This window comes from Phyllobates terribilis, unplaced genomic scaffold (assembly GCF_046119375.1).
Source record: "Phyllobates terribilis strain yellow unplaced genomic scaffold, ASM4611937v1 Scaffold_11__3_contigs__length_659146591, whole genome shotgun sequence".
NCBI classification, from domain to species: Eukaryota; Metazoa; Chordata; class Amphibia; order Anura; family Dendrobatidae; genus Phyllobates; species Phyllobates terribilis.
The window spans coordinates 254,317,696-254,343,385 of NW_027362771.1; the positions used below are offsets into that span (position 1 = coordinate 254,317,696).

A 25,690-nucleotide genomic window follows, 5' to 3' on the forward strand; every position below is an offset into this window, starting at 1 on the left:
TTGTACACATTCACCATGTTTTGTAACAGCGGTGGACTCTCTCCACCCCCACTCTTAATAGTAAAAATGACAGTGGCAGACCCATGAAACATTGCATAAAAATGACTGAAAACCACTGCAACCCACCGATAATTACAGTGACTGCAGCAAAGCCTGGCAGTGCCCCACCCCCATAATAACAAAAGTGATGGCGGCATATTCACCAAGGGAAATGCTTCGTTTTATACTTTGGAAGAGGATTCATGGCCTGTTCGTGTCGGCGTTCTTCTGTTCCATTGTTCTGTTTTGTAATAGGAGCAAAACAACATAAATGATTACAGACATCAGCTGTTCCTGATGGACTCCATTGACTGTAATGTAGTCAGTCAAGTTTCCGTCTTGGTGTGTTCATGTACCATATATAGAAAATTTACATTATTTTTAATGTTCAAGTTAAAATTGTACACATATATCACACAAAACAAATTGTCCTCAATCAGGTTGGAGATGACTATGGAATTGCACCCAATTTCCAGAAATTTTATATTATCCCAATATTCAAAGGTTCATTATTTGCCATAGGTATTGTTATAGAGTCAATCTAATTAGAACTATACTATATCAAATATGAAGAAATTGTTTAGAAATAAATAATTCAAAAGTGACTAGTGCATGAAATAATAAAAAATTATTCACAGCATGTGTTGTTTATAAGTAAACATTACAGCAAGGATAACACCTATAAAGTACTCTTATGCCATGGTTCCCTCGTAAAAGCTAGGCGAAACCTGCTTCGGGCATGCGGGACTGGCTGCGGTTTGTATCCTACATCCTTTTACTTTGATTTCCCTACCCTAGGTTGTTATTGCCTGTGTTCAACTTCTATCATCAATTCTCTAATAACGTACTCTGCTGATATATTTTTATAGGACCTGGTGATCCCATGAATTGATATAGCTATCTTACCTATCATATGCATCCGTCACTTTGTTTCATGTGCAATAATCTAGATTTGATTTATGTGGTGTACAGTGCAAAAGAACAAGCTGAAGAAGAAAACATATGCTAGCTGTGAACTCGGTCTTAAAGCGAGCCTGTCACCAAGAAAATGCATTGTGATCTGCTGGCACCATGTTATAGAGAAGGAGGAGGTGAGCAGAATGATATGTGATTTTGTGAGAAAAGATTCAGTATAACCTGTGATTTATTCATTTATACCTCTGCTCTTTCTGGGATTTCAGGTCCAGTGGGAGGTGCTATCAGTGATTGACAGTTATTTCAGTATGCACACTTCTATAACGATAGCTGTCAGTTATTGATAACCCCGCCCGCTGGACTCAAAATCTGAGAAAGAGCAGAGGAAAATACAGGTTATACATAGTCTTTACTCACAACACTATACATCAATCTGCTGACCTCCCCCTGCTTTATAACATTATGCCTGCAGATTATACTGCATTTTCATGGTGACAGGTTTCCTTTAAGGAAAAGTTAATAAATATAAATTTATATATATATATAATTTTTTTTTTATTAAATTGTTAGATTTTTTGTTTGTTTTTCAATAGGGCGGATTTGGGGACGAACCTAATTTACGGCGAAGAAAAGATTTTCCTCAAATCGATTATCCTTGTAAGTTTGTGAGACTTCAGTATGAAAATCTCGGCTCTATTGCAATCATTGTGTTAAAATGACTTCATTTTTATGTCTTTAAAATATATATATATATATATTTTTTTTTTTAAGTGGGTAAAGCACTTTTCTCACTGCACATGAAGCGAACCGATAGCAGTTCTTCATTAACTGAAAAAGAACATATTCGATCCTTAGACCTGTCGGCAAATGATCTGGAAAGCATAGATTTAATTAATAAAAAATCCCAACTGACCATTCATTTGGAACGTCTTGAGAAATTGGAGCTCCAACAGAATACTTTAACAGCTATTCCTAAATCGCTCTGTGATGTAAGTTGGGATTTGTTTGAATTCTAAAAAATTAGCTGAAGCATATTGCTGCAGGAATCCTAATTCCATGTCAAATATTCAGTATCTGTAATTTTTGGGGGAGGAGTTTGAACATTTGTGTAACCAGCTCTAGAAGAAATAGTAAATTGTAAAATCCAGTTTTATTATGCAGTTTGTTTTTTAATTATTTATTTTTTGAATTGATATGCAAATGAGGCTGAACTGCTATATGTAGATCTTAAGTCACACAGTATAGAGGCTGTCCGTCAAGCTGGAGGAGGCGGCACTTTACAAGAAATAGAGCTGGAGTGACAGAGGCTTCAGATCTACAAATACTTCTTCAGGCTCATTTGCATATCAATTCAAATCTTTATTTCTCCATAACGAAGGAATGAACTGGCCATGTAAAGGTATTGCTGAAGTCGTCTTTGAAAGAGCTACATGCAGATATAAATAGTTTCCAGGAGGGTGAAATCTTGCTGACAGATTTCCTTTAAGTTCTTTCTCTCTATTTTGCCTTTATGTTTTTATCATTTTTTCCAGGTTTTCAAATCTTTGACTTACCTTGATTTGCGCAATAACAACTTCAAAACGTTCCCTGCTGCTATTCTGGAAATGAGTAGTATCTCATTCCTTGATATATCAAGAAATGAAATTGGACCCTTGTTAGATTTGCATGCAAACACAATATGCCTAACATTGAAGCATCTTAATCTGTCATACAACCAGCTGAAAGAAGTTCCTGATTGTATTGGAAATATCGCACAAAAACTAGAAGAATTAATCCTTGAAGGGTAAGATGTCTTCCTATGTAGTGTGGAGAAATTCTGTGCTTTGTTTTTGTTCTGTGCAATGTGTTATCATTCTTAACCATGGGTGCTCAACTGTTTTTGAGGTTTAACCCATGAACAGTGAAACAAAAAATTTAGAAAACGTCACTGATGACAAGTTCACACTTCAATGTTGAACCAGTCCGAATGGCTGTAATAAAACTTAAGGGCATTAAATCTGAGAGATCTCAAAATCTGTAATATGTGAAAGGTCAACTTTCAGTACTCAACATATTTGTAGAATGGGGATTCTCCGAATGGATATGGGTGTCTCAATTAAAGAGTATCGTGTTGTGATGATAAACTAGCCTTCGATAACTCATATAAACTATAATAGAGAGATGTGTGCATAGACAGCCACCTCTCCAAATCATAAATTCTTTCATGGAGGGCCGCACAAGATTCAAGTAATCCCACTGGAATAAAAAGCGTTCAAAAGTCATATGCATCCCAAAAACTGTACCATTAAAAACCACAGCTCCCTACAGAATAGCAAGTTCTCGTGTGAGTCTTAAGAAAAAAAGAATTCAGGAACCCAAATTTTTTTGACAAAGTCCTGAATTTTTTTAAAAACAATAAAATCTAAAAAGAACATTTGGTATCTTCATAATTATACTGACCTGGATAATTTTTACTGGCGTATTGGCGCTAAAGAGTATACCCAAAAAATATTAGAATTGCGTTTTTTTGGGTTTTTTTTACCTCATTTAGACCCTTTTGGATTTTTTTTCCTATTTTTCATTTCATTATATGATAATATATATTGTCCTGCATAAAACCAGCCCTCGTATTTCTTGAGGCTCTTGTATATGTCTTGTGTGTATTCGTTTTATTATTGTGGGTTGCTGTGGAGCCTCTTCAGATTTCTCTTGCTCCTATCTAATGGTAGCAATGTAATTGATCAGAGACATCAAAAAATGCTGTCCCCTTACCCTGTAGAGTCTTAAAGGGAATCTGTTAGCAGGTTTTTGCTAACTCATCTGATAGCAGCATGATGTAGGGAAAGAGAAGCTGAATCCAGTGATGTATAACTTAGATTACTGGGTGCAGCCATTCTGATACAATCAGAGCTTTTAGATTTAGAATGAAGCAGAGAAAGCTAACCCCGCCCACACCAAAGTCCATAGACAGTGAGCTGCTTAGTTGCCAGACTAGTGTGGCAATGTTAATCTCTTAGAGATAAATCCTTCACAGTTAGTAAATAGCACACACTGTGACAAGTAAGACATCCCTGAATTCTGTGTCTCAGCCTCTATCTCATGCTGTCTAATTTTTACATAGCAAAAACCTGCTGACAGATTATCTTTGCAGGCAACCTGCTGATGGATTCCCTTTGCTATGCAGGCATTATGTTATAAAGCAGGAGGAGCTCAGCAGATTTATGTATAGTCTTGTGAGAAAAGACTAGGTATAATCTGTATTTTAATCCTCTGCTCTTTCTCGGATTTTTTGTTCAGTGGGCGGGGCTAATAATAACTGACAGCTATCTTTATATAAGTGTGCATACTGAAATAACTGTCAATCACTGATAGCACCTCCCACTGGACCTGAAATCCCAGAAAGAGCAGAGGTATAAATGAATAAATCACAAGTTATACTGAATCTTTTCTCACAAAATCACATATCACTCTGCTCACCTCCTCCTTCTCTATAACATGGTGCCCGCAGATCGCAATGTATTTTCTTGGTGACAGGTTTGCTTTAAGTCCCCTGCTTGTGATGTTTTCCCCTTTTAGCAGCTACACACTGCTAAGAGCATTTCATAAAAACAACATAAAATGTACATGGTAATATGTTACAAATATGTTCATTTTTTATTTTTATCACTGTTTGCATAATTGCGTGTAGTGAACTAATAAAATACACTGCTCAAAAAAATAAAGGGAACACTCAAATAACACATCCTAGATCGGAATGAATGAAATATTCTCATTGAATACTTTGTTCTGTACAAAGTTGAATGTGCTGACAACAAAATCACACAAAAATAATCAATGGAAATCAAATTTATTAACCAATGGAGGTCTGGATTTGGAGTCACCCCCAAAATTAAAGAGGAAAAACACACTACAGGCTGATCCAACTTTGATGTAATGTCCTTAAAAAAGTCAAAATGAGGCTCAGTATTGTGTGTGGCCTCCACATGCTTGTATGACCTCCCTACAACGCCCGGGCATGCTCCTGATGAGGTTGTGGATGGTCTCCTGTGGGATCTCCTCCCACACCTGGACTAAAGCATCCGCGAACTCCTGGACAGTCTGTGGTGCAACGTGACATTGGTGGATGGAGCGAGACATGATATCCCAGATGTGCTCAATCCGATTCAGGTCTGGGGAATGGGTGGGCCAGTCCATAGTTTCAATGCCTTCATCTTGCAGGAACTGCTGACATACTCCAGCCACATGAGGTCTGGCATTGTCCTGCATTAGGAGGAACCCAGGGCCAACCGCACCAGCATATGGTCTCACAAGGGGTCTGAGGATCTGCTCTCGGTACCTAATGGCCGTCAGGCTACCTCTGGCGAGCACATGGAGGGTTGTGCGGCCCTCCAAAGAAATGCCACCCCACACCATCACTGACCCACTGCCAAACCGGTCATGCTGAAGGATGTTGCAGGCAGCAGATCACTCTCCACGGCTTCTCCAGACTCTGTCACGTCTGTCACATGTGCTCAGTGTGACCCTGCTGTCATCTGTGAAGAGCACAGGGCGCCAGTGGCGGCTTTGCCAATCCTGGTGTTCTGTGGCAAATGGCAAGCGTCTTGCACGGTGTTGGGCTGTGAGCACAACCCCCATCTGTGGACGTCGGGCCCTCATACCACCCTCATGGAGTCGGTTTCTAACCGTTTGTGCAGACACATGCACATTTGTGGCCTGCTGGAGGTCATTTTGCAGGGCTCTGGCAGTGCTCCTCCTGTTCCTCCTTGCACAAAGGCGAAGGTAGCGGTCCTGCTGCTGGGTTGTTGCCCTCCTATGGCCCTCTCCACGTCTCCTGGTGTTACTGGTCTGTCTCCTGGTAGCTCCTCCAGCCTCTGGACACTACACTGACAGACGCAGCAAACCATCTTGCCACAGCTCTCATTGATGTGCCATCCTGGATGAGCTGCTCTACCTGAGCAACTTCTGTGGGTTGTAGAGTCTGTCTCATGCTACCATGAGTGTGAAAGCACAACCAACATTCAAAAGTGACCAAAACATCAGCCAGAAAGCATTAGTACTGAGATGTGGTCTGTGGTCCCCACCTGCAGAACCACTCCTTTATTGAGGGTGTCTTGATAATTGCCAATAATTTCCATCTATGGTCTATTCTATTTGCACAACAGCATGTGAAATTGATTGTCAATCAGTGTTGCTTCCTAAGTGGACAGTTTGATTTCACAGAAGTTTGATTTACTTGGAGTTATATTCTGTTGTTTAAGTGTTCCTTTTATTTTTTTGAGCAGTGTATAAAGGTATTTATCCCATAAGGTGAATGGTGCACCACATTTACACCAATAAATGCAAGCAAAAGCAATCAAAACTTAGAGTGAGTACATGGTATCAATGAAAACTACAGCTCGATGTTCAAAAATACAAGTCCTCCTACTGGTCCATCGACTGAATAATTAAAACTGTACGGGTCTAGGAAAATTGCAGCATGAACCAATTTTTTTTCTTTACAAAGTTCTGATAACTTTTTAACCACTAAAATCGAAAAAACCTATAGTAGTTTGGTATCACCCTATTCGGATTGAACTGGAAAATCATGTTGCCAAGTCATTTGTATTGCACAATGAACGCTGTAAAAGCAAAATAAAAAAAAATGGCGCAATTGTTTTTCTTTTTTTCCAGTTTTACCGCACTTGGATATCTTTCCTCCATTTTTTTCAGGACAGTTTATGGTAAAATGTATAGTGTCGTTCAAAACTACAACTCATCTCATATAAATGAAGCCCTTAAATGGCCATGTTGACTGAAAAATAAAGTTATAGCGCTTAAAGGGGAGGAAAAACAAAAAATCGCCTTGTTTCTAAGGGATTACCAAAACCACCTAGCTTATTATGAACCAAATATTTTATTTTTTAACCCCTTTAAAGCCCATGACGTATTAATACGCGTCTGTGCCCTGGGCTTTAAGAGCCTGACCCGTATTAATACGTCATGGCGATCACGCCCGCACACAAGCTGTGCGGGCGCTATCGCCGCCGGGTGTCAGCTGATTGTCACAGCTGACACCCGGTACTATGTGCAGGGAGCGGTCCTGCACCGCTCCTGGCACATTAACCCCGCAATGCTGCGATCGAAATCGATCGCAGCATTGCAGTGTCAAGGGGAGGCGATCGCAATACTCACCTCCTCTTCCGGCCTCCAGTGCTGTCTGCCGCGGCTTCCCGGATGTTGCCATGACGACGCAATGTCGTCATGACAACATCCGGGTCACCAGACTGCAGGAAGATAGTTTGGTCATGCGCAGTGCATGACCAAACGATCTTCTCCCTGTGCAGCGCTGACAGCCTGCAGAGCACAGGTATGGTGCTCCATTCCTGTGCTATGCAGGCGATCAGAATAAAAAAAGTGAAAGTCTCATATTGGGACAAAGTATAAAAGTAAAAAAAAAGTCTCAAAGTGAAAAAAAAATAAAAAAATTGTAAAAATATAAAAAATAAATAAAATAATCCATCAAAAATAAAAATATAATGTACCCATCAATAAATATTATGAAAAAAACAAAACAATAAAAGTACACATATTTGGTATCGCCACGTCCGGAACAACCTGACCTATAAAACTGTCCCACTAGTTAACCCCTTCAGTGAAAACGAAGCAAAAAACAATGCTTTATCACCATACCGCCAAACAAAAAATGGAATAACACGCGATCAAAAAGACGAATATAAATAAAAATGGTACAGCTGAAAACGTCATGTTGTCCCGCTAAAAACAAGCCGCCATAGAGCTCCATCAGCTGGAAAAAAATAAAGAAGTTCCAGCTCTCAGAATAAAGCGATGCAAAAAAATATTTTTTTCTATAAAATAGATTTTATTGTGTAAAAGCGCCAAAACACAGAAAAATGATATAAATGTGGTACCGCTGTAAACGTACTGACCCGAAGAATAAAGCTACCTTATCAATTTAACCACACGCGGAGTAGAATAAAAAAATAAAAAAAAAAACAATTCCTGAATTGTTGGTTTTTGTTTATTCTGCCTCCCAAAAATCGGAATAGAAAGCGATCAAAAAATGTCACGTGCCTGAAAACATCAACTCATCCCACAAAAAACAAGCCATCACATGACTCTGACGGCCAAAATATGGAAAAATTATAACTCTCAAAATATGGCGATGCAAAAACTAGATTTTACAAAATATGTGTCTTTTAGTGTGTGACAGCTGTCAATCATAAAAACCCGATATGATTCTGGTATCGCTGTAATCGCACCGACCCTAAGAATAAAGACATCTAATTACTTATACCGCATCAGGAACAGCGTAAAAAATAAACTCTCGGGTTAGGGTTGTGCTAGGGTTAGGGTTGGGATTTTTTTCAAAAGTAAAAAAATAAAAATAAAAAATGACGATATGGCAACTAGTGTTGAGTGTAAGTGCTCGCTACTTGAGTTTGCATCGGGTACTTGGGTATGCACTGAATATCGCAGGTGCTCGAGTCTCCGCCCCATATGCTTCGCGGCCAAAAAATCCTCGCGGGGATTTCCTGCCATGCACGAGCAATCCCCGCATGTTTTTTTTTGGGGTGTCTAATAACCGTGAAACATGTGGGTGGGGACTCGAGCATGTCACTCGAGCACCCGCGATACATGGTGCATACCAGAGTACCCGATGCAAACTCAAGTAGCGAGCACTTGCGCTCAAGACTAATGACAACTTATTCAATATGATGACCTAATGTTATCAAATTCTGTGTCGTACCTCTGGCTTCAAAATGTTCACTATACCCCTTGATAAAATCTTTGGGGGGTGTAGTTTCCAAAATGGGGTCACTTCTGGGGGGTTTCCAATATTTAGGCACATCAGGGGCTCTCCAAACGTGACATGGCGTCCGCTCTCTTTTCCAGCCAATTTTGCGTTCAAAAAGTCTCACAGTGCTCCTTCACTCCTGAACCCTGCCGTGCGCCCAAACACTGTATTTTCCTCACATATGGGGTATTGGCGTACTCAGGAGACATTGCACAAACGTTTTTGGGTTCCATTTTCTCCTCTTACCCTTGTGAAAATAAAAAAATTGGGTATAAAACATTTTTGTGGAAAAAGTTTGAATTTTTTTTTTTTATTTTCACGGGTCCATGTTATAAACTTCTGTAAAGGACTTGGTGGTTCAGGGTGCTCACCACACATCTAGATAAGTTCCCTGAGGGGTCTAGTTTCCAAAATGGTGTCACTTGTGGGGTTTTTCCACTGTTTAGGCACATCAGGGGCACATCCGCTAATTATTCAAGCAAATTTTACATTCAAAAAGTCAAATGGCGCTCCTTCCCTTCCGAACCCTGCCGTGCGCCCAAACAGTGGTTTTCCCCCACATATGAGGTATCTTCTTACTCAGGAGAAATTGCACAACAAACTGCATGGTGCAATTTCTCCTGTTACCCTTATGAAAATGCAAAATTGGGGGCTGAAAAACATTTTTGTGGGAAAAATGTGAACATTTTATTTTTATGGTTCAATGTTCTAAACTTCTGTGAAGCACCTGGAGGTTAAAGGTGCTCAACACACATCTAGATAAGTTCCCTGAGGGGTCTAGTTTCCAAAATGGTGTCACTTGTGGGGGGTTTCCACTGTTTAGTCACATCAGGGGCTCTCCAAACGCAACATGGCGTCCGCTAATTATTCAAGCAAATTTTACAATCAAAAAGTCAAATGACGCTCCTTCCCTTCGGAGTCCTGCCGTGCGCCCAAACAGTGTTTTTTCCCCACATATGGGGTATCTGCGTGCTCAAGGGAAATTGCACAACAAATTTTGGGGTCCATTTTTTCCTGTTACCCCTGCAAAAATAAAAAAAAAATTGGGTCTAAAGTAACATTTTTGTGAAAAAAGTTAATTGTTAATTTTTTTTCTTCCACATTCCAAAAATTCCTGTGAAGCACCTGAAGGGTTAATAAACTTCTTGAATGTAGTTTTGAGCACCTTGAGGGGTGCACTTTTTAGAATGGTGTCACTTTTGGGTATTTTCTGTCATAAAGACCCCTCAAAGTGACTTCAAATGTGATGTGGTCCCTAAAAAAAATGATTTTGTAAATTTTGTTGGAAAAATGAGAAATCGCTGGTCAACTTTTAACCCTTATAGCTCCCTAACAAAAAAAAATTTTGGTTCCAAAATTGTGCTGATGTAAAGTAAACATGTGGGAAATGTTATTTATTAACTCTTTTGTGTGACATATCTCTCTGATTTAAGGGCATAAAAATTAAAAATTTTAAAAATGCTAAATTTTCGCCATATTTCTATTTTTTTCACAAATAAACACAAGTGATATCGAAGAAATTTTACCACTATCATGAAGTACAATATGTCATGAAAAAACAATCGCAGAATCAGGGGGATCCGTTGAAGCGTTCCAGAGTAATTACCTCATAAAGTGACAGTGATCAGGATTGTAAAAATTGGCCTGGTCATTAACGTGCAAACCACCTTGGGTTGTAAAAGGGTTAATAATTATGATATTTTAAATTCTTTATTTGTACAGATAAGCTGTTTTCTGTATGTATTGCTGATTTTACAAACCTTTAAAGAACATTTCTTTTTGCACAGTAACTGTATATCAGAAATTCATATACCACTATGCCTGCCTGAACTGAGGACATTGAATCTGAACAAGAACATCATTTCTTCACTTGGGCCCAATATCCTGAATAACTGTGTTAAGCTAGAGGTGTTTTGTGCCGCGATGAACCAATTAGGTGAGTGAACAAGTTTTAATGCATACGTTGTGTACTTTTCTCAAAATTCTGAGCAAAAGCATAGAATGCTAGGATTAGGGATTACTGCTAGGATCACTCATGAACAGCTGTTGGGCCAGAGCCTAAGCTGCTGACCATTTGTTTTGTAGCAACCACCATTATTAATCCCATGTGCCTTAATATGGCATGTAAAAAGTGCCTCATTATGCTGCTCTCCATATATCATTACTCTTGTGCTATTTTACTTCTCTTCGTACAATAATTTTAATTCTTGTTTGATATGTCTCACATGGAAAAGTTACTGATCAAAATCATATCGTGTTCTTCTCAAAATCATATTTTCACTGCCCAGAGTAGCAATGGACACTTAGAACAATTACCTACCAAATAAGACCCTGACGTAATATAAGTATGCTTTGATTAACTTGTGTTAAGCTTATTGGAAGTGCTTTTTACTATGTTTCTAAAGCCACATTCACATGTTCGGTATAAGATCAGTATTTTACATCAGTATTTGTAAGCCAAACGCAGGAGTGGGTGATAAATACAGAAGTGGTGACGTATTTCTATTATACTTTTCCTCTGTTCCACTCCTGATTTTGGCTTACAAATACGGATGAAAGAAACTCACCAAATACTGAACATGTGAACGTGGGCTTAGTAGCATAGGCGTCCTGGAAAACTGGGTGTTTATTGTGCCCCTCACGGATCAGAAAGATAGGGAGTGGTCCCTTTTCTGAAATTCTTAATGCAGCAATGCTCCTCCTCCTGTGGATGTCTGGTACTGCAGTTCAACCCTCCTGGCCTCGTTCACCTTAATGGACAGAAAAACAGTACTAAACCCAGCCACACATTGACATTATCAACGTTGCTACGTTGGGTCCATGTTCCGCTAATCCATATTGTCATGGAGTTGGTGGAAACTAATGATCATACACAGATTCTTGGAAACCATTTTAACGGCATGTTCTGGCTTTATATGACAAGACACTTTGCTTTTATTTTGGCGTTTTGGATTCTTAAAGGGAATCTGTCACCAGGTTTTTGCTACCTCATCTGAGTGCAGCATAATGTAGGAAAAGAGACCCTGATCCCAATGATGTATCACTTTGTGTCACAACTGCTGCACCCAGTACACTATCAGAGTTTTTAGATGCAGCATGTAGCAAAGCTCAGGAAGCTAACCTGGCCCACACCAGGCTCTCTATGTACATTGTGTATTGATAGTGAGATGCTTATCAGAGAAGGGGGCGGAGTCGGACGAACTGCTGTAGTCCCACAGTGATAATGTCCTGGTGTTAAAACCTTCATTGCAAGTAAATAACGGCATACAGAAAAAAAGTGACTCATCATAGAAATTTATGTTTCAGCCCCTATCTCCTTGCTGTCTTCAGATTACATAGCAAAACATGCTGACTGATTCTCTTTAAGATGTTTTTTTTTTCTTTACAGATAAAGCTTTTTTTATTCCATTTTGTGTAGTACTCAGGTGATGTGTACTGCAAGACCAAGCTGTACTACCATAAATTGAGGCATTGCCCGTGCCTCTTTTAACAACATAGCACTAGCTAAAATATAAAAATGCTAATAAATCACATCAGTTTTCCCTTCGGGGTATTGAGGCTGTCTCTGACAGCTGGGCACGTGATCTGATTCTTATCAATTGCATAATGACTAGTAGAAGTATTTTATAACTGGTGGTGTATCTATTGATAATGTATACCAAGATGAAAAGCCATTGGCAATTTACCAAATAGTCATGTAGATAATGTAAAAGCATTTTGTTTTTCTTTTCAGCATTGGTGCCTGATATTCCTTCAAAATTAACAACCTTAAGGCTGTCCCATAACAAATTTACAAATTTCCCTAAAGAAATTCTTCAACTTTCATAGTAAGTACACCCCTTTCTTTTTTTACAATTATGTTCTGAAATAAATGGATTAGTAAAAAAAAAAAAGAAAAATGAAGGCATTGCCTTTATTATTACCCAAGCAGAATGGCACTTTTTCCTAAAAAGTCCACTAAAAATTATATATTGCTATGCTTACTACAGTGTATACAGGTTATTTACTGACACAGAAAGTCAATAATAACTATGCAGACATAGTTAACAGAATGTGCAGAATCTTTAGGGCAAAAGACCCAGCAGAAGTTTAAAGTATACCTTTCATTTCAGCAACAGCAGCATATAAAACATGATGCATCAGTACTGAGCTGTGTGGCTGTGAATCCAACATTGATGTGAAATAAATTTACTCAAAGCTACAATCCAGTCTTACTGTCAGCCAGTCATTCACCATGCTGAGTGCTCCTCACTCCTCCTCCACCATCTGTGTCCATAGAGTACACAGTCACCTCACTATGCTGGCAGGCTGTTTTACTTTGCCCAACATGGATTTTAGCGGTTTTATTTCAGATTGAATGGTGAGTCAAAGAGGCAGAGGCAAGGAGAAGTGGATCATAAGTGTAGAAAGAAGCAGATTTCTGATGGGCTATATTACAAAGTTTTTTATATTCACTTGTAATATTTATTTATGCAAAGTTTGTTGAAATAACATTGACCATTTCAACTTTTTTTTTTAGTAGATTACATAAAAGTGGTTTTACATGTGGAATTTTACTGTAACCTCTTAAAGCTTTGCATTGTAACCTCTCTTCTTTCTAAGATTAAATGCTTCCCTTATTATGATGGGTGTGGTGGGTGTTTTCTGTAAATTGCTGTACTATTGCATCATGGCAATTGTTTTGTCACCTTAGTTGTGCCAGAGCCATCACCAGAGTGTGTTGGTTGTAACTTCAGTCCTGGGGGGTGATCATAAAAGACCATGTAGGCTGCTTTGTCAGTATAACTCAATCTGGTAAAATTACACTGCAATACTGGAGTATTGCACTGTATTTTTAAAGCCATGAGTGAGTTGGACTGAAAGGTAAAAATAGTAATAGCTTATTCAAAAAGTTTGAAGTAAAAAGCTACATTTTATCACTTTTTTATATTTGAGTGCCCTTTTAATTGCAAGCAGTCCATATCCTGAGACCCCCCCCCCCGCACTGATTGTTTTAAACCTTCCAGAAAAGTGCGCAGGCCAGTTGACAGGCGCGCCTGAGCGTGTACAGAGAGCGGGGTACAGATTCAGTAGAAAGCGTAGTAGCCTGTGTTCACGATCAGGCAGGACCTGTGTGCACCTCTGGGGAGGTTTGAGTGAGTGGTGGGGGGTCTCAGGACTTAGATCCCCACTAATCTGCTTGCAATTAAAAGGGCACTCTAATATTTTAAAAAAATGATAAAGGTTTAAGTTACTGTTTAACTTTAATATAACATATATTTTTCCATTAATAATCATACATTTTCGTAAAGTTAAAATGATACAGTACTGATGCACGGTGGAGGATGTAAAATATGTCCCAAAAAACTACTTTTATTGTATAAAGGAGTACATTGTGACTGATATATTTTCTATTGAGCTAATTGTAACGACTCCTAGAAGTATAAATATTAAATAGCATGGTAAACAACAAGTGAAAAACATTTTCTCTTTTCCCCCCTCCCACCAAAAACCTTATTAAAATGCATCAATGATTTATATGTAGTCCAAAATGGTACAATTTAAGATAACTCATCTTACAGATTACAACGTAGGCACTCAGAGCTTAAAATGTAGGGAGTTAGGGTTAATAGTATAGGTCTCGGCTTTCATGTCAATCCCATATCCAATGAATGGAGCAGAGACCATTGTTTTTAAACAGTAACTGCTGTAGAATGTATTTTTACTTAAAGAGAATATTTTACTATGTAATGTGAGAGAAGAAAAATGTAGGGACAGAGAGCTTAATTTCAACTATGTATCATTTACTGGACTGCTTGGTGTGCTTGGTGTAGTTTTGATAGAATCCTTATTTTCTCTTTTGTAGATGTAGCAGTAATGATGTTGAGCTCTGTATTACCCCACCCACACCCGTGATTAGCATCTTGTGGACAATTAACAGTTAACACAAGAGGCTGCCAGTCAGTGGTGGAGGCTTGGTTACATAGATTAACCTGACTGCTGTGCACCTGAGACCTAGTCCGGTAACGATAATCTGCTAATAAATCACTTACTAGGCGGTGTGTTGTAGTTTCAATACTATAAATGACACATCCCTGGAATCAAGCTCTCTTGCCCATTATTATGCTGCTCTCAGATTAGATACTGACCTGCTGATAGATTCCCTTTTAAGAAAAAGTCAAGCATGAAAATGAAATACTCCTCAGTAAGTGGCTGACTTATATTCCTGTTTTTGACTCTAAGTTTAAGGACAGTGGATTTGAGCAACAATCAGATCAATAACCTGCCCGCTCCACTGGAATGGACTTCAGTAAATCTGAGAGAAATCATGCTGAACCACAATCAGATTAGCGTGTTAAATCTTGAGGACCTCCGTAAAGATACAAACAGATGGTCACGTCTTGAGAAACTACATCTTTCCAATAATATGATCAAGGAGGTAACACTGTACTTTGCGATCATAGTATAACTGCTCCTCACTATTCAGGACTTGCCGTCATATTAATAATTGGCTGTGTTTTAGATACCACCTGAAATTGGCTTTCTTGTGAATGTCACTTGTTTTGATATAAGCCACAATCCAGATTTAAGGTCATTTCCAGATGAAATGGGAAAGCTTACTAAAGTGTGGGACCTTCCTCTGGACGGACTGCATCTTGATTTTGATCTGAAACATATAGGGTACAAAGCCAGAGACCTTATCCGGTACTGTGTTTTCTTTATCTCCTTTTTTTATTGCACTATTAATTTAACCATACCTATATGCTATGTGTATTATTATATTAAAGCAATATTCGTTAGCTATGCTTAGTTACTCTACTTTACCGTTGAGCAATTTGACTCTCAGAACTACTAAAGTGTTTGTCATTGTGGTTATCCTAGGGGCATATGCAGTATTAAGTCAGGGAGAAAAGTCATGGGTATGGTTATGCAAATGCTTTGTTTTGTCCTCATAGATATAAGGGTAGATAATGTCAATATGCTGTGCACCAGCTACACTTAAAAGGAATCTTTCAGCGGGTTTTTGCTATGCTATCTGAGGACAGCATGAGGTAGATGTTAATACACAGAATTCATTGATGTGTCACTTACCAAACTGTGTGCTGTTTTTTTACTTACATTGAAGATTTTATCACTAGGAGATTATCATTGCCAGGTCTGATGTGCATGCGACTGGTAGTCTCCGCCCCTTCTGTGGTAAGCCGTTCACTGTCTATAGACTATGTACATACAGAGCCTGGTGTGGGCGGGGTTAGCTTTCTCAGCTCTGCTGCATTGCTATATCTGAAAACTCTGATTGTGTCAGAATAACTGCACCCAGTAAACTAAGTGATACATTGTTGGATTCAGGGCCTCTTTTCCTACATCATGCTGCTATCAGATGAGCTAGCAAAAAACTGCTGACAGATTCCCTTTAAAGAAAGTCTATCACCCCCGAAATGCGAATTAAACTAATTAAACAGCTGTATGGGGGGAAATGGTGCCTGCCAGCTGAGGGAGAAAGAAGCACGTTACAGGAGCTCCTGCTGGAATTTAAGCTATATCCTTATAATCCTGTTAAAAATGCATCCCACTGCGAAGGGACTGTTAACCAATCTTTCTGGACTGTTTACTGAGCCTGAGAAAGCCTCTTCTTTTAAGACCTGCTTGGATGGAGGGGACACATGACATCAAGGCCTAATTCTGAAAGCACCATATTGTCCCTGAGTGCTCAGCCATACAGACACTGTGGACTCCCAGCCCCCTGAAGCACTGCGCTGCTGAAGTCTGCATTCATACCGGGAGCCCCCGAAGATAAGAAAAGGGCAGACAACTCTTTAGCTGAGGGAGAATTAGTGACAGCCCCTTCCTTCTCTCTGCTCAGTCTCTGGGTGCCTAGATATTTGCAGTCCTGCACTCACAGTTCACTGTAAAGCACAAGCATCTGCCTGGGAGTTTAATTAACCCTGTAATTTATCCTTATATGCTCTAGCGCTGGCTACTGATTCTGAACAAGTAATCTGCTTGCAAGTGACTGCACAGTGTTGAGGTGGGCATATACTGCGTATCATCCCCCCTCCTTACTCTGAACATCCATCCTTTCACTGTGTGACCCAATACTGTAAAACTTGAGCTCACCCATTTGGAGTACTTATAGTTTTCGAATAAACTGATCCCCGTTACAAGAGGTGTCGCTACGTTGTCACTGACGACCCAATGTCTTGGTAACTTCTGAGTGTGTCGTCCTTCCTAAATTCCCATGATTTGCGATCTTGTTGGGGACTGGATTTTTATGCACCATTGCTTTTACTTCTAAACGCAACAATAAATTCTGCTCCTGAGAGACTGAAAGAATTTGCTCCCCGAGAAGGGGACGCAACATGGCCCTCCAGACCCACCTTCGGACTTTGAGAAACAAGACCAGGCACCCTCAGAGGAACAGATGGAGGAGGTCAAGCCAACTCTGAAACAGATATCCGATAAACTCCTATCCGCCATTGCATGTTGTACTGCCTCCCTTACTGGGAAACTGGGAAAAGTCAAAATTGATGTGGGCCTACTCAGACATGATATGCAGAAGCTGAGATCGAGGGTTTCTGAGGTGGAAGATTGAGTATTGGCTCTAGATCGGCTGGGAGGTCTGAGCTTTGGCTCCAAAACGCAGATAGCTTGGAAAATATACTCTGCCTAAACAATCTCCTAATTATCAGACTTCCTGAAATAGCAGAATGTGATCATAGTGTGCCCACTAAACCCCCCTCGTGGCCAGACTCCTAAATTGCTGGGACCGAAACACAGCACTGCGCATGGCTAAATGTAAAGGAGAGATCCAGTTTGACAATGCCATAGTTTCCATCGTCCTAGACTTTTCCGCCGAATTACAGAAGCAAAGAGCCACATTCATCAATATCATATGTCGCGTGCAAGATCTCCAGATAGTATATTCTATGGCATACCCGACTCTGTTACGAATGGTTGACGAAGACCGGTCCCATTTCTTTACCACTCCTACTGAGGCTGATGACTTGGCTGACTAAGAGATGGAAGATGAAGCGCTAGAATCAGGCAAAGATAACTACATCTGTTTTCCTTGATTTTTTTTAAAGTAATTCTGATGGAATACTTGAATTGGAGCCCTCCAGGAAGGACAGACTTTACTTCCAATTTTTTCTGGCAGGATATACAGTTCATGTGATGATGGCTTCGATGCTACCGTATGGACTCCTCTAATGTTTGTGCCACAAGCACAGGACCTTTGTTGCCTGATGGCTCCGATTCATGAGTTTAGGTTCAACTACTTCAACTACTCTGTACTATGGCTCTAGTTGAGCCTGACCTGTTTAATGTTGTATATGTCTCTTGCACTGATGATTCCTCTGCATAGAATTATGACCGGCCCCTTCTGCTGCGGCTGTCAATGTGGAGACGGGGCTTAATAAAGCAAATTAATTTACTTACCCCCGGCTCCAGCATGCCACGCAGTCTGCCAGGCCATTTATATTGTGGCTTGGCTGTGCTGCCTCAGCACAGGCTGCACATCGTGTCTCACCGAGTCCGGGCCCCTTCTCTTTGCTTTTGCTCAATAGACCCCATAAAACAGTAATGGCAGTAATGCCCTGATGGCGGCCCTGGATGCAGTGAAGACTGCCATGAAGAGCATATAACAGATCCTCTCTGCCCCCGCCTCGTCTTTGAAGCCGATCGCTACACTTTTGGCTGTATGTCCCCACAATGTGGCTCCTTCATAGTCAGTGTGCATGCACCGCAACACCATTAGGCTACGTTCCCATGATGAGCTTTTGGTGCATTTTTGATGCTGCATATTTTTGCTGAATAAAAAATGCAGCATTTTGCAGTTCCGGGAAAATGGATCGGAGGTATAGAAATCTCATGCACACTGTTTTTTTTTTTTCTTTCTTTATTCAGTGTAAACTGACCTTCGGTACTTGTTTCAAATTTCTCAACATGTCCATTTCTCTGGCGGGTATGTTGAGTTTTCTCTGTGGATTTTCCTCGTAAACTTGCATTAGATGCGGAAAATCCGCAGGTAAAATTCGCTGTGCGTTTCGGATCAAATGTGCATGTAATCCGCACGTAAGTATATCAATAAAGTTTTGTCAAAGCCAAATACCAGGAAGTATCAAAAGCAAAGCTGCTTTATTTAAAGCAAGACACACCAAAGAAAGACAAAAAAATGCAGTGATAAAAACACATATAATATAATATGTGTGATTTTTAGATATTTTTTTTTTGTGTGTGACCAATTCCATTTAAAGTGTTATTGATGCGTTCCCGGAGGTTTAGAGCAGTGTTAATGTCACTCTCACTTGCATTATGTATCATGTTATATATTTAAACAGACCCAAAATTCTGTGCTGATCAATATCATAATGTACAGTATTTTTTATTGGGAGTGCATTTTCCCATTTTCCATTTTTAGTCAATGAAATATATGTATATATATAATAAAATCAGGCATACTATCTGTTTGATAATTCTGCTCAGGCTGATTCATTGACCAACCAGTTTATAGCAGTTAAAGGGATGTCCACTACCTAGACAACCCCTTTTTATATTAAGTTCTGTGCATTTTTATGCCACGTGAGCCCCGCTGCTGCAGGCCGATAGTGGCCGATTTTATATATATCTCTATACAGGTTTTCTGCTTAGTGGTCACATTCTTACTAGATGAGGCAGGTTGCCTAGAACCTTCAAAGGCTATGATGCGAGGTGCTGACACCCTGCTTCTCCTCCGCAACCATCACAAGTCCAGGGTGCTTCCTACAATAAATAGTTACCCTGAGACATTCATTTTAATTATTGCCAAAATATTCTCGTAATCCAAATATGTCATCAGAAAATTATAGATGCGATATTGATGGCATGTTTATTTTAATGTTTTTTTTTCTGTACAAAATATTCTATGGATTGGTACATATGTCTTTACTTATGTTCTTTTGGTATATTAACTGAGCTATAAAACACAGATTTCATAGACCTAATAGCACAATATACCTTGTTTAGATTTCTTCAGCAGCGATTAAAAAAGGCTGTTCCTTATAATCGTATGAAGCTATTGATCATGGGAAACACAGGGAGTGGCAAGACAACGCTTGTACATCAGCTAATGAAAGAGAAGCACCCAGGGCACGGTGCAGAGAAGGCCACCATCGGCATTGATGTGAAAGACTGGCCCATTCTAATAAGGGGGAAAGTGAAGAAGGAAATCACACTGAATGTCTGGGACTTTGCCGGTAATAAACCTGTATACATTTATTCTTGGATAGCCTGTGTTACATTTTCCAGTTAGTGCCGCAACTGCTAATAATGGAGAATCTTTCTCGATTAACCTCCTATAGGAGTCCTGGAAAAGAGCAAAGACCATGCACACAGCTGTTCACTCCCATGGGTCTTGCATCTATCAGACGTTCATGGCATATGCCGCACCCAGTGATCTATAGGTCCTGTAAGCTGCGCCTATGCTAGATTGCTAGGAAACTACCCAATGCCTCTGCTGATAGCATGGGTGGTGACCGACTACAAGCTGAGTTGGAGTAGGCTGACAGTATGTCAGAAGGCATAGTTAAACCAAAACAAAAAAAAGAAAATTCCAGAATTGCCCTTTTTTTTCCTCTCGCTATTTTGCCGCACTTGGAATTTTTTCCCCTCTTTCAAGTGCATCGAATGATAAAATGGATGGTGTCATTTAAAAAAAAACGACGAAAAATTAAAAGGTTATGAATCTTGGAATAACGGGAGAAAAGGCAAAAAAAAAAAAAAATCGACTGTGCTTTAAAGGGTTAAGTGAAAAAAAAAAAAGGACAATCCCTTTTAACCCATTAGCACAAGATCACATATAAAAGTATGTGAAAGAGGGGGTGATCGCATGTAGAGAAGTCTCAGGATCCACTCTCCGCATATACCAGCTATATTAAATAGCTGACATATGTCTTTAACAGCTGTAGCTAAGCTATGGCCACGGCTATGTTAATCATTTAAACGCTGCTGTCAATCTCTGACCGCAACATTTAAATGGGCACACACTTGTGTTTGCTTGTATCGGCACCCTTTGAAGCCATCCAGAGCCGTGGGGTGCCAATGGTTTACTATGACAGCTGCTGCCATTTTGGTGCTCTGAAGCTCTGATTATGCTGAGGTTCAGAAAAGACTGGGATTTACACTATTTACTGCAATACTGTTATGCAGTATATAGTACAAGCCATTGAACAATTGAAGGTTAATGTCTCCTAAGAAAACTGAAAAATAAAATAAATTATAAATTAAAAAAAATTTAAAAGCAAGAGAAAAAAAATAAAAATATTAAAATAATAATAATAAAAATATATAAGTGTATAGGTGTGTATATGTGTGTGTATGTATGTATGTGTGTATATATATATATATATATATATATATATATATATATATATATATATATATATAATATATATATATAATTTACACAGTACAGACCAAAAGTTTGGACACACTTTCTCATTTAAATTTTTTTCTGTACTTTCATGACTTTGAAAATTGTACATTCACACTGAATGCATCTAAACTATGAATTAACACATGTGGAATTATATACTTAACTACTTCGCACCAGAGCCTGTTTTTGCCTTCATGACCGGGCCAATTTTTTCAATTCTGACCACTGTCACTTTATGAAGTAATTACTCTGGAACGCTTCAACGGATCCCCCTGATTCTGTGACTGTTTTTTCGTGACATATTGTACTTCATGATAGTGGTAAAATTTCTTCGATATCACTTGCGTTTATTTGTGAAAAAATCGGAAATTTGGCGAAAATTTTGCAATTTTCAAACTTTGAATTTTCATGCCCTTAAATCAGAGAGATATGTCACACAAAATAGTTAATAAACAACATTTCCCACATGTCTACTTTACATCAGCACAATTTTGGAACCAAAATTTTTTTTTGTTAGGGAGCTATAAGGGTTAAAAGTTGACCAGTGATTTCTCATTTTTCCAACAAAATTTACAAAAACATTTTTTTAGGGACCACATCATATTTGAAGTCACTTTGAGGGGTCTTTATGACAGAAAATACCCAAAAGTGACACCATTCTAAAAACTGCTCAAAACCACATTCAAGAACTTTATTAACCCTTCAGGTGCTTCACAAGAATTTTTGGAATGTGGAAGAAAAAAATTAACATTTAACTTTTTTTCACAAAAATGTTACTTTAGACCCAATTTTTTTTATTTTCACAGGGGTAACAGGAAAAAATGGACCCCAAAATTTTTTGTGCAATTTCTCTTGAGCGCGCTGATACCCCATATGTGAGGGAAAACCACTGTTTGGGCGCACTGCAGGGTTCGGAAGGGAAGGAGCGCCATTAGACTTTTTGAATGTAAAATTTGTTTGAATAATTGGCAGACGCCATGTTGCGTTTGGAGAGCCCCTGATGTGCCTAAACAGTGGAAACCCCCCACAAGTGACACCATTTTGGAAACTAGACCCCTTAAGGAACTTATTTAGATGTGTGGTGAGCACCTTGAACCCCAAGGTGCTTCACAGAAGTTTATAATATTGAGCTGTAAAAAGAAAATTTTCACATTTTTCCCACAAAAACGTTTTTCATCCCTTAATTTTGCATTATCATAAGGGTAATAGGATAAATTGCACCATGAAATTTGTTGTGCACTTTCTCCTGAACACTCCGATACCCTATATGTGGAGGCAAACCACTGTTTGGGCGCACGTCAGGGTTTGAAAGGGAAGGAGCGTCATTTTACTTTTTGAATGTAAAATTTGTTTGAATAATTAGCGGACGCTATGTTGCATTTGGGGAGCCCCTGATGTGCCTAAACAATGGAAACCCCCCACAAGTGACACCATTTTGGAAACTAGACCCCTTAGGGAACTTATTTAGATGTGTGGTGAGCACCTTGAACCCCAAGGTGCTTCACAGAAGTTTATAATATTGAGCTGTAAAAATAAAATTTTCACATTTTTCCCACAAAACGTTTTTCATCCCTTAATTTTGCATTATCATAAGGGTAATATTATAAATTGCACCATGAAATTTGTTGTGCAATTTCTCCTGAGTATGCCGATACCCCATATGTGGGGGAAAACCACTGCTTTGGTGTACGGCAGGGTTCGGAAGAGAAAGGAGCGCTATGTTGGCTGGGATAGGTTGCAGACACCATGTCACATTTGAAGTGTCGCTGACATGCCGAAACAGCAGAAACCCCCACAAGTGACCCCATTTTGTAAACTACACCTCTCAAGGAATTCATCTAGGGAAGTAGTGAGTATTTTTTAATTTTTAAATTTATACCATTGGGCAGTGAAAAAAGCATAATTATATTTTTACCACAAAAAAATGTTTTACCCTCAGATTTTACATTTTCACACAGGGCAATGGGTAAAAATGGTGCCGAAATGTGTCTCACAATTTCTTCTAAAAGTGGCAATACCCCATATGTGGCTGTATCGTACCGCTCAGCCATACGGCGAGATCTGGGGGGGACGGAGCGCTATTTGACAATTGGAGAACAAATTATTGTAGAATAGGCATTTGGATTTGGGAGCACAACATTTCTGAATTTCTTTTGGGGGGCAAGGGCCATTTCGGTTTTCAAGAGCCTTTCTGCTACCAGTAACTTGGAAGTCCCTTATATTTTTAACAGATGACTGACCTGAGTGGGGACTAGCTTTTTTTGAGGACTGAGTTGAAGCTTTTATTGGGAACATTTTATGTAACATTTATCCGGCGCTCTAGGCTGAGCACTTACATCGGGGTTTCCATCTAAATTTCCAAGTGATGTAATTCAGATGAAACCCCTGCGGGATCCATTCACTGTAATGAGGCAGCAGAGTTACTCTGGACTCCGTCTGGCCTCTGTTTAGCGGTGTCCTTTTTTTCTGAAGTGCACAAAACTGTGGCCAACCGCACTTTTATGCACGCCTAAAACAAATGACACCGTGGGATCACAGGCCAGACGGCATCCACAGTGGCCTATATCTGCCTCATTACAGGGAATCTTCCGTCATGGGTTCCGTCTGAATCACATATTTCAGAGATTTACACGGAAACTCTGGTGTAAGTGCTCAGCGCAGAGCGCAGGATAAATGTGAGCAGAGCCTTACTGTGATCTTTGGGAGACATAATAAACAAATCAGTAGCCGGTGAAGAATTGGTTTTATTTATTTTTTACGCCGTTCCCCGTGCGGTATAAGTGATGAGATTACTTTATTCTTCGGGTCGGTGCAATTACAGAGATACCAGATTTATATCGGGTTTTTATGACTGACAGCTGTCACACACTAAAAGACGCTTTTTTTTGCAAAATCTAGTTTTTGCATCGCCATATTTTGAGAGCTATACTTTTCCCATATTTCGGCCGACAGAGTCATATGATGGCTTGTTTTTTGCGGGACGAGTTGAAATTTTTATTGGTACCATTTTTGGGTACGTGACATTTTTTGATCGCTTTCTATTCCGTTTTTTGGGAGGTAAAATTAACAAAAACCAACAATTCAGGAATTGTTTTTTGAGGTTTTCTTTTATGCCGTTCTGCGTGTGGTAAAAGTGATCAGGCAGCGTTATTCTTCGGGTCAGTACGTTTACAGCGATACTAAACTTACTGTATATTTTTTTTATGTTTTGGCGCTTTTACACAATAAAACAATTTTATAGAAAAAATATTTTTTTTGCATTGCTTTATTCTGAGCGCTATAACTTTTTTATTTTTCGGCTGATGGAGCTGTATGGCGGCTTTTTTTTTTGCGGAACAAGATGACGTTTTCAGCGGTACCATTTTTATTTCCATTTTGCTTTTTGATCACATTTTCTTCCACTTTTTGTTTGGCGATATGATGAAAAAGCATATTTTTTTGCTCCGTTTTTTATTTATTTTTATTACGGTGTGCAGAGAAGGAGTTAATTAGTTTGACAGTTTTATAGATCGGGTTGTTTCGGACGCGGCGATACCAAATATGTGTACTTTTTTTGGTTTTGCATAAATATACGGATTTATTGGTTTAATATTTTATTTATTTATTTTTATTTATTTTGTGTTTTTTGTTTTTTTTTTAACAGTTTTAAAAACATTTTTTTTACTTTTTTTTTTACTTAGTCCCTGTATGGGACATTAATTTTTATTTTTCTGATCACTGATCTCATGTAATGTAATAGACATGTATTACATTACATGAGATCTTCGCTGACTGTTTCACAGTCAGTGTGTCCTGCCAGGCTTCAGCTGCAGGCTGAGCCAGGCAGGACACCATATACGGCAGATCTGGAGGCGGTCATGTGACCTCCAGCTGCCATAGCAACGCCAGGTCCTGGAAGGTATAAGGGGGCCGTCGGAGAGGTAAGTGGACGACCCCCTCTCCTCCTGCTGTCTTCTATATGCCTCGATCACTATAGATCGCGGCATATAGAAGACAGCAAAGGGTTAACATCACTGGGACCTGATCCAATCAGGTCCCGATGATGTTCCCTGTCAGAGCTAACGCTCTGCACCGAAATCGCAGCGCTTGCAGGACCCTGGGGGTCCTGAGCGCTGCGAGACCACCCACCGTTTTTAAACGTCGGCGCTGCACAGAGCCCGGCAAGCGCCGACGTTTATCTACAGTGGGCCGTCGCGAAGCGGTTAACAAAAAAGTGTGAAACAACTGAAAATATGTCTAATATTCTAGGTTCTTCAAAGTAGCCACCTTTTGCTTTGATAACTGCTTTGCACACTCTTGGCATTCTCTTGATGATGAGCTTCAAGAGGTAGTCACCGGAAATGGTCTTCTAACAATCTTGAAGGAGTTCCCAGAGATGCTTAGCACTTGTTGGCCCTTTTGCCTTCACTCTGCGGTTCAGCTCACCCCAAACCATCTCGATTGGGTTCAGGTTTGGTGACTGTGGAGGCCAGGTCATCTGGTGTAGCAACCATCACTCTCCTGCTTGGTCAAATAGCCCTTACACAGCCTGGAGGTGTGTTTGGGGTCATTGTCCTGTTGAAAAATAAATG

General features: G+C 39.5%; 1 protein-coding gene across 6 annotated transcripts in view; it reads left to right on the forward strand.

The window, feature by feature from the left end:
* LRRK2 (leucine rich repeat kinase 2) overlaps nucleotides 1-25,690 on the forward strand; it is a 167,171-nt gene that overhangs the window by 60,481 nt on the left and 81,000 nt on the right. For all 6 annotated transcript variants that reach the window (XM_073652174.1, XM_073652175.1, XM_073652172.1 and 3 more), the window contains 8 exons: nucleotides 1,548-1,611; nucleotides 1,726-1,943; nucleotides 2,487-2,737; nucleotides 10,516-10,664; nucleotides 12,462-12,555; nucleotides 14,951-15,146; nucleotides 15,231-15,412; nucleotides 19,712-19,941. In XM_073652174.1, coding sequence (XP_073508275.1) covers nucleotides 1,548-1,611; nucleotides 1,726-1,943; nucleotides 2,487-2,737; nucleotides 10,516-10,664; nucleotides 12,462-12,555; nucleotides 14,951-15,146; nucleotides 15,231-15,412; nucleotides 19,712-19,941 — 1,384 coding nt within the window. The remainder of the gene's footprint in view (nucleotides 1-1,547; nucleotides 1,612-1,725; nucleotides 1,944-2,486; nucleotides 2,738-10,515; nucleotides 10,665-12,461; nucleotides 12,556-14,950; nucleotides 15,147-15,230; nucleotides 15,413-19,711; nucleotides 19,942-25,690) is intronic.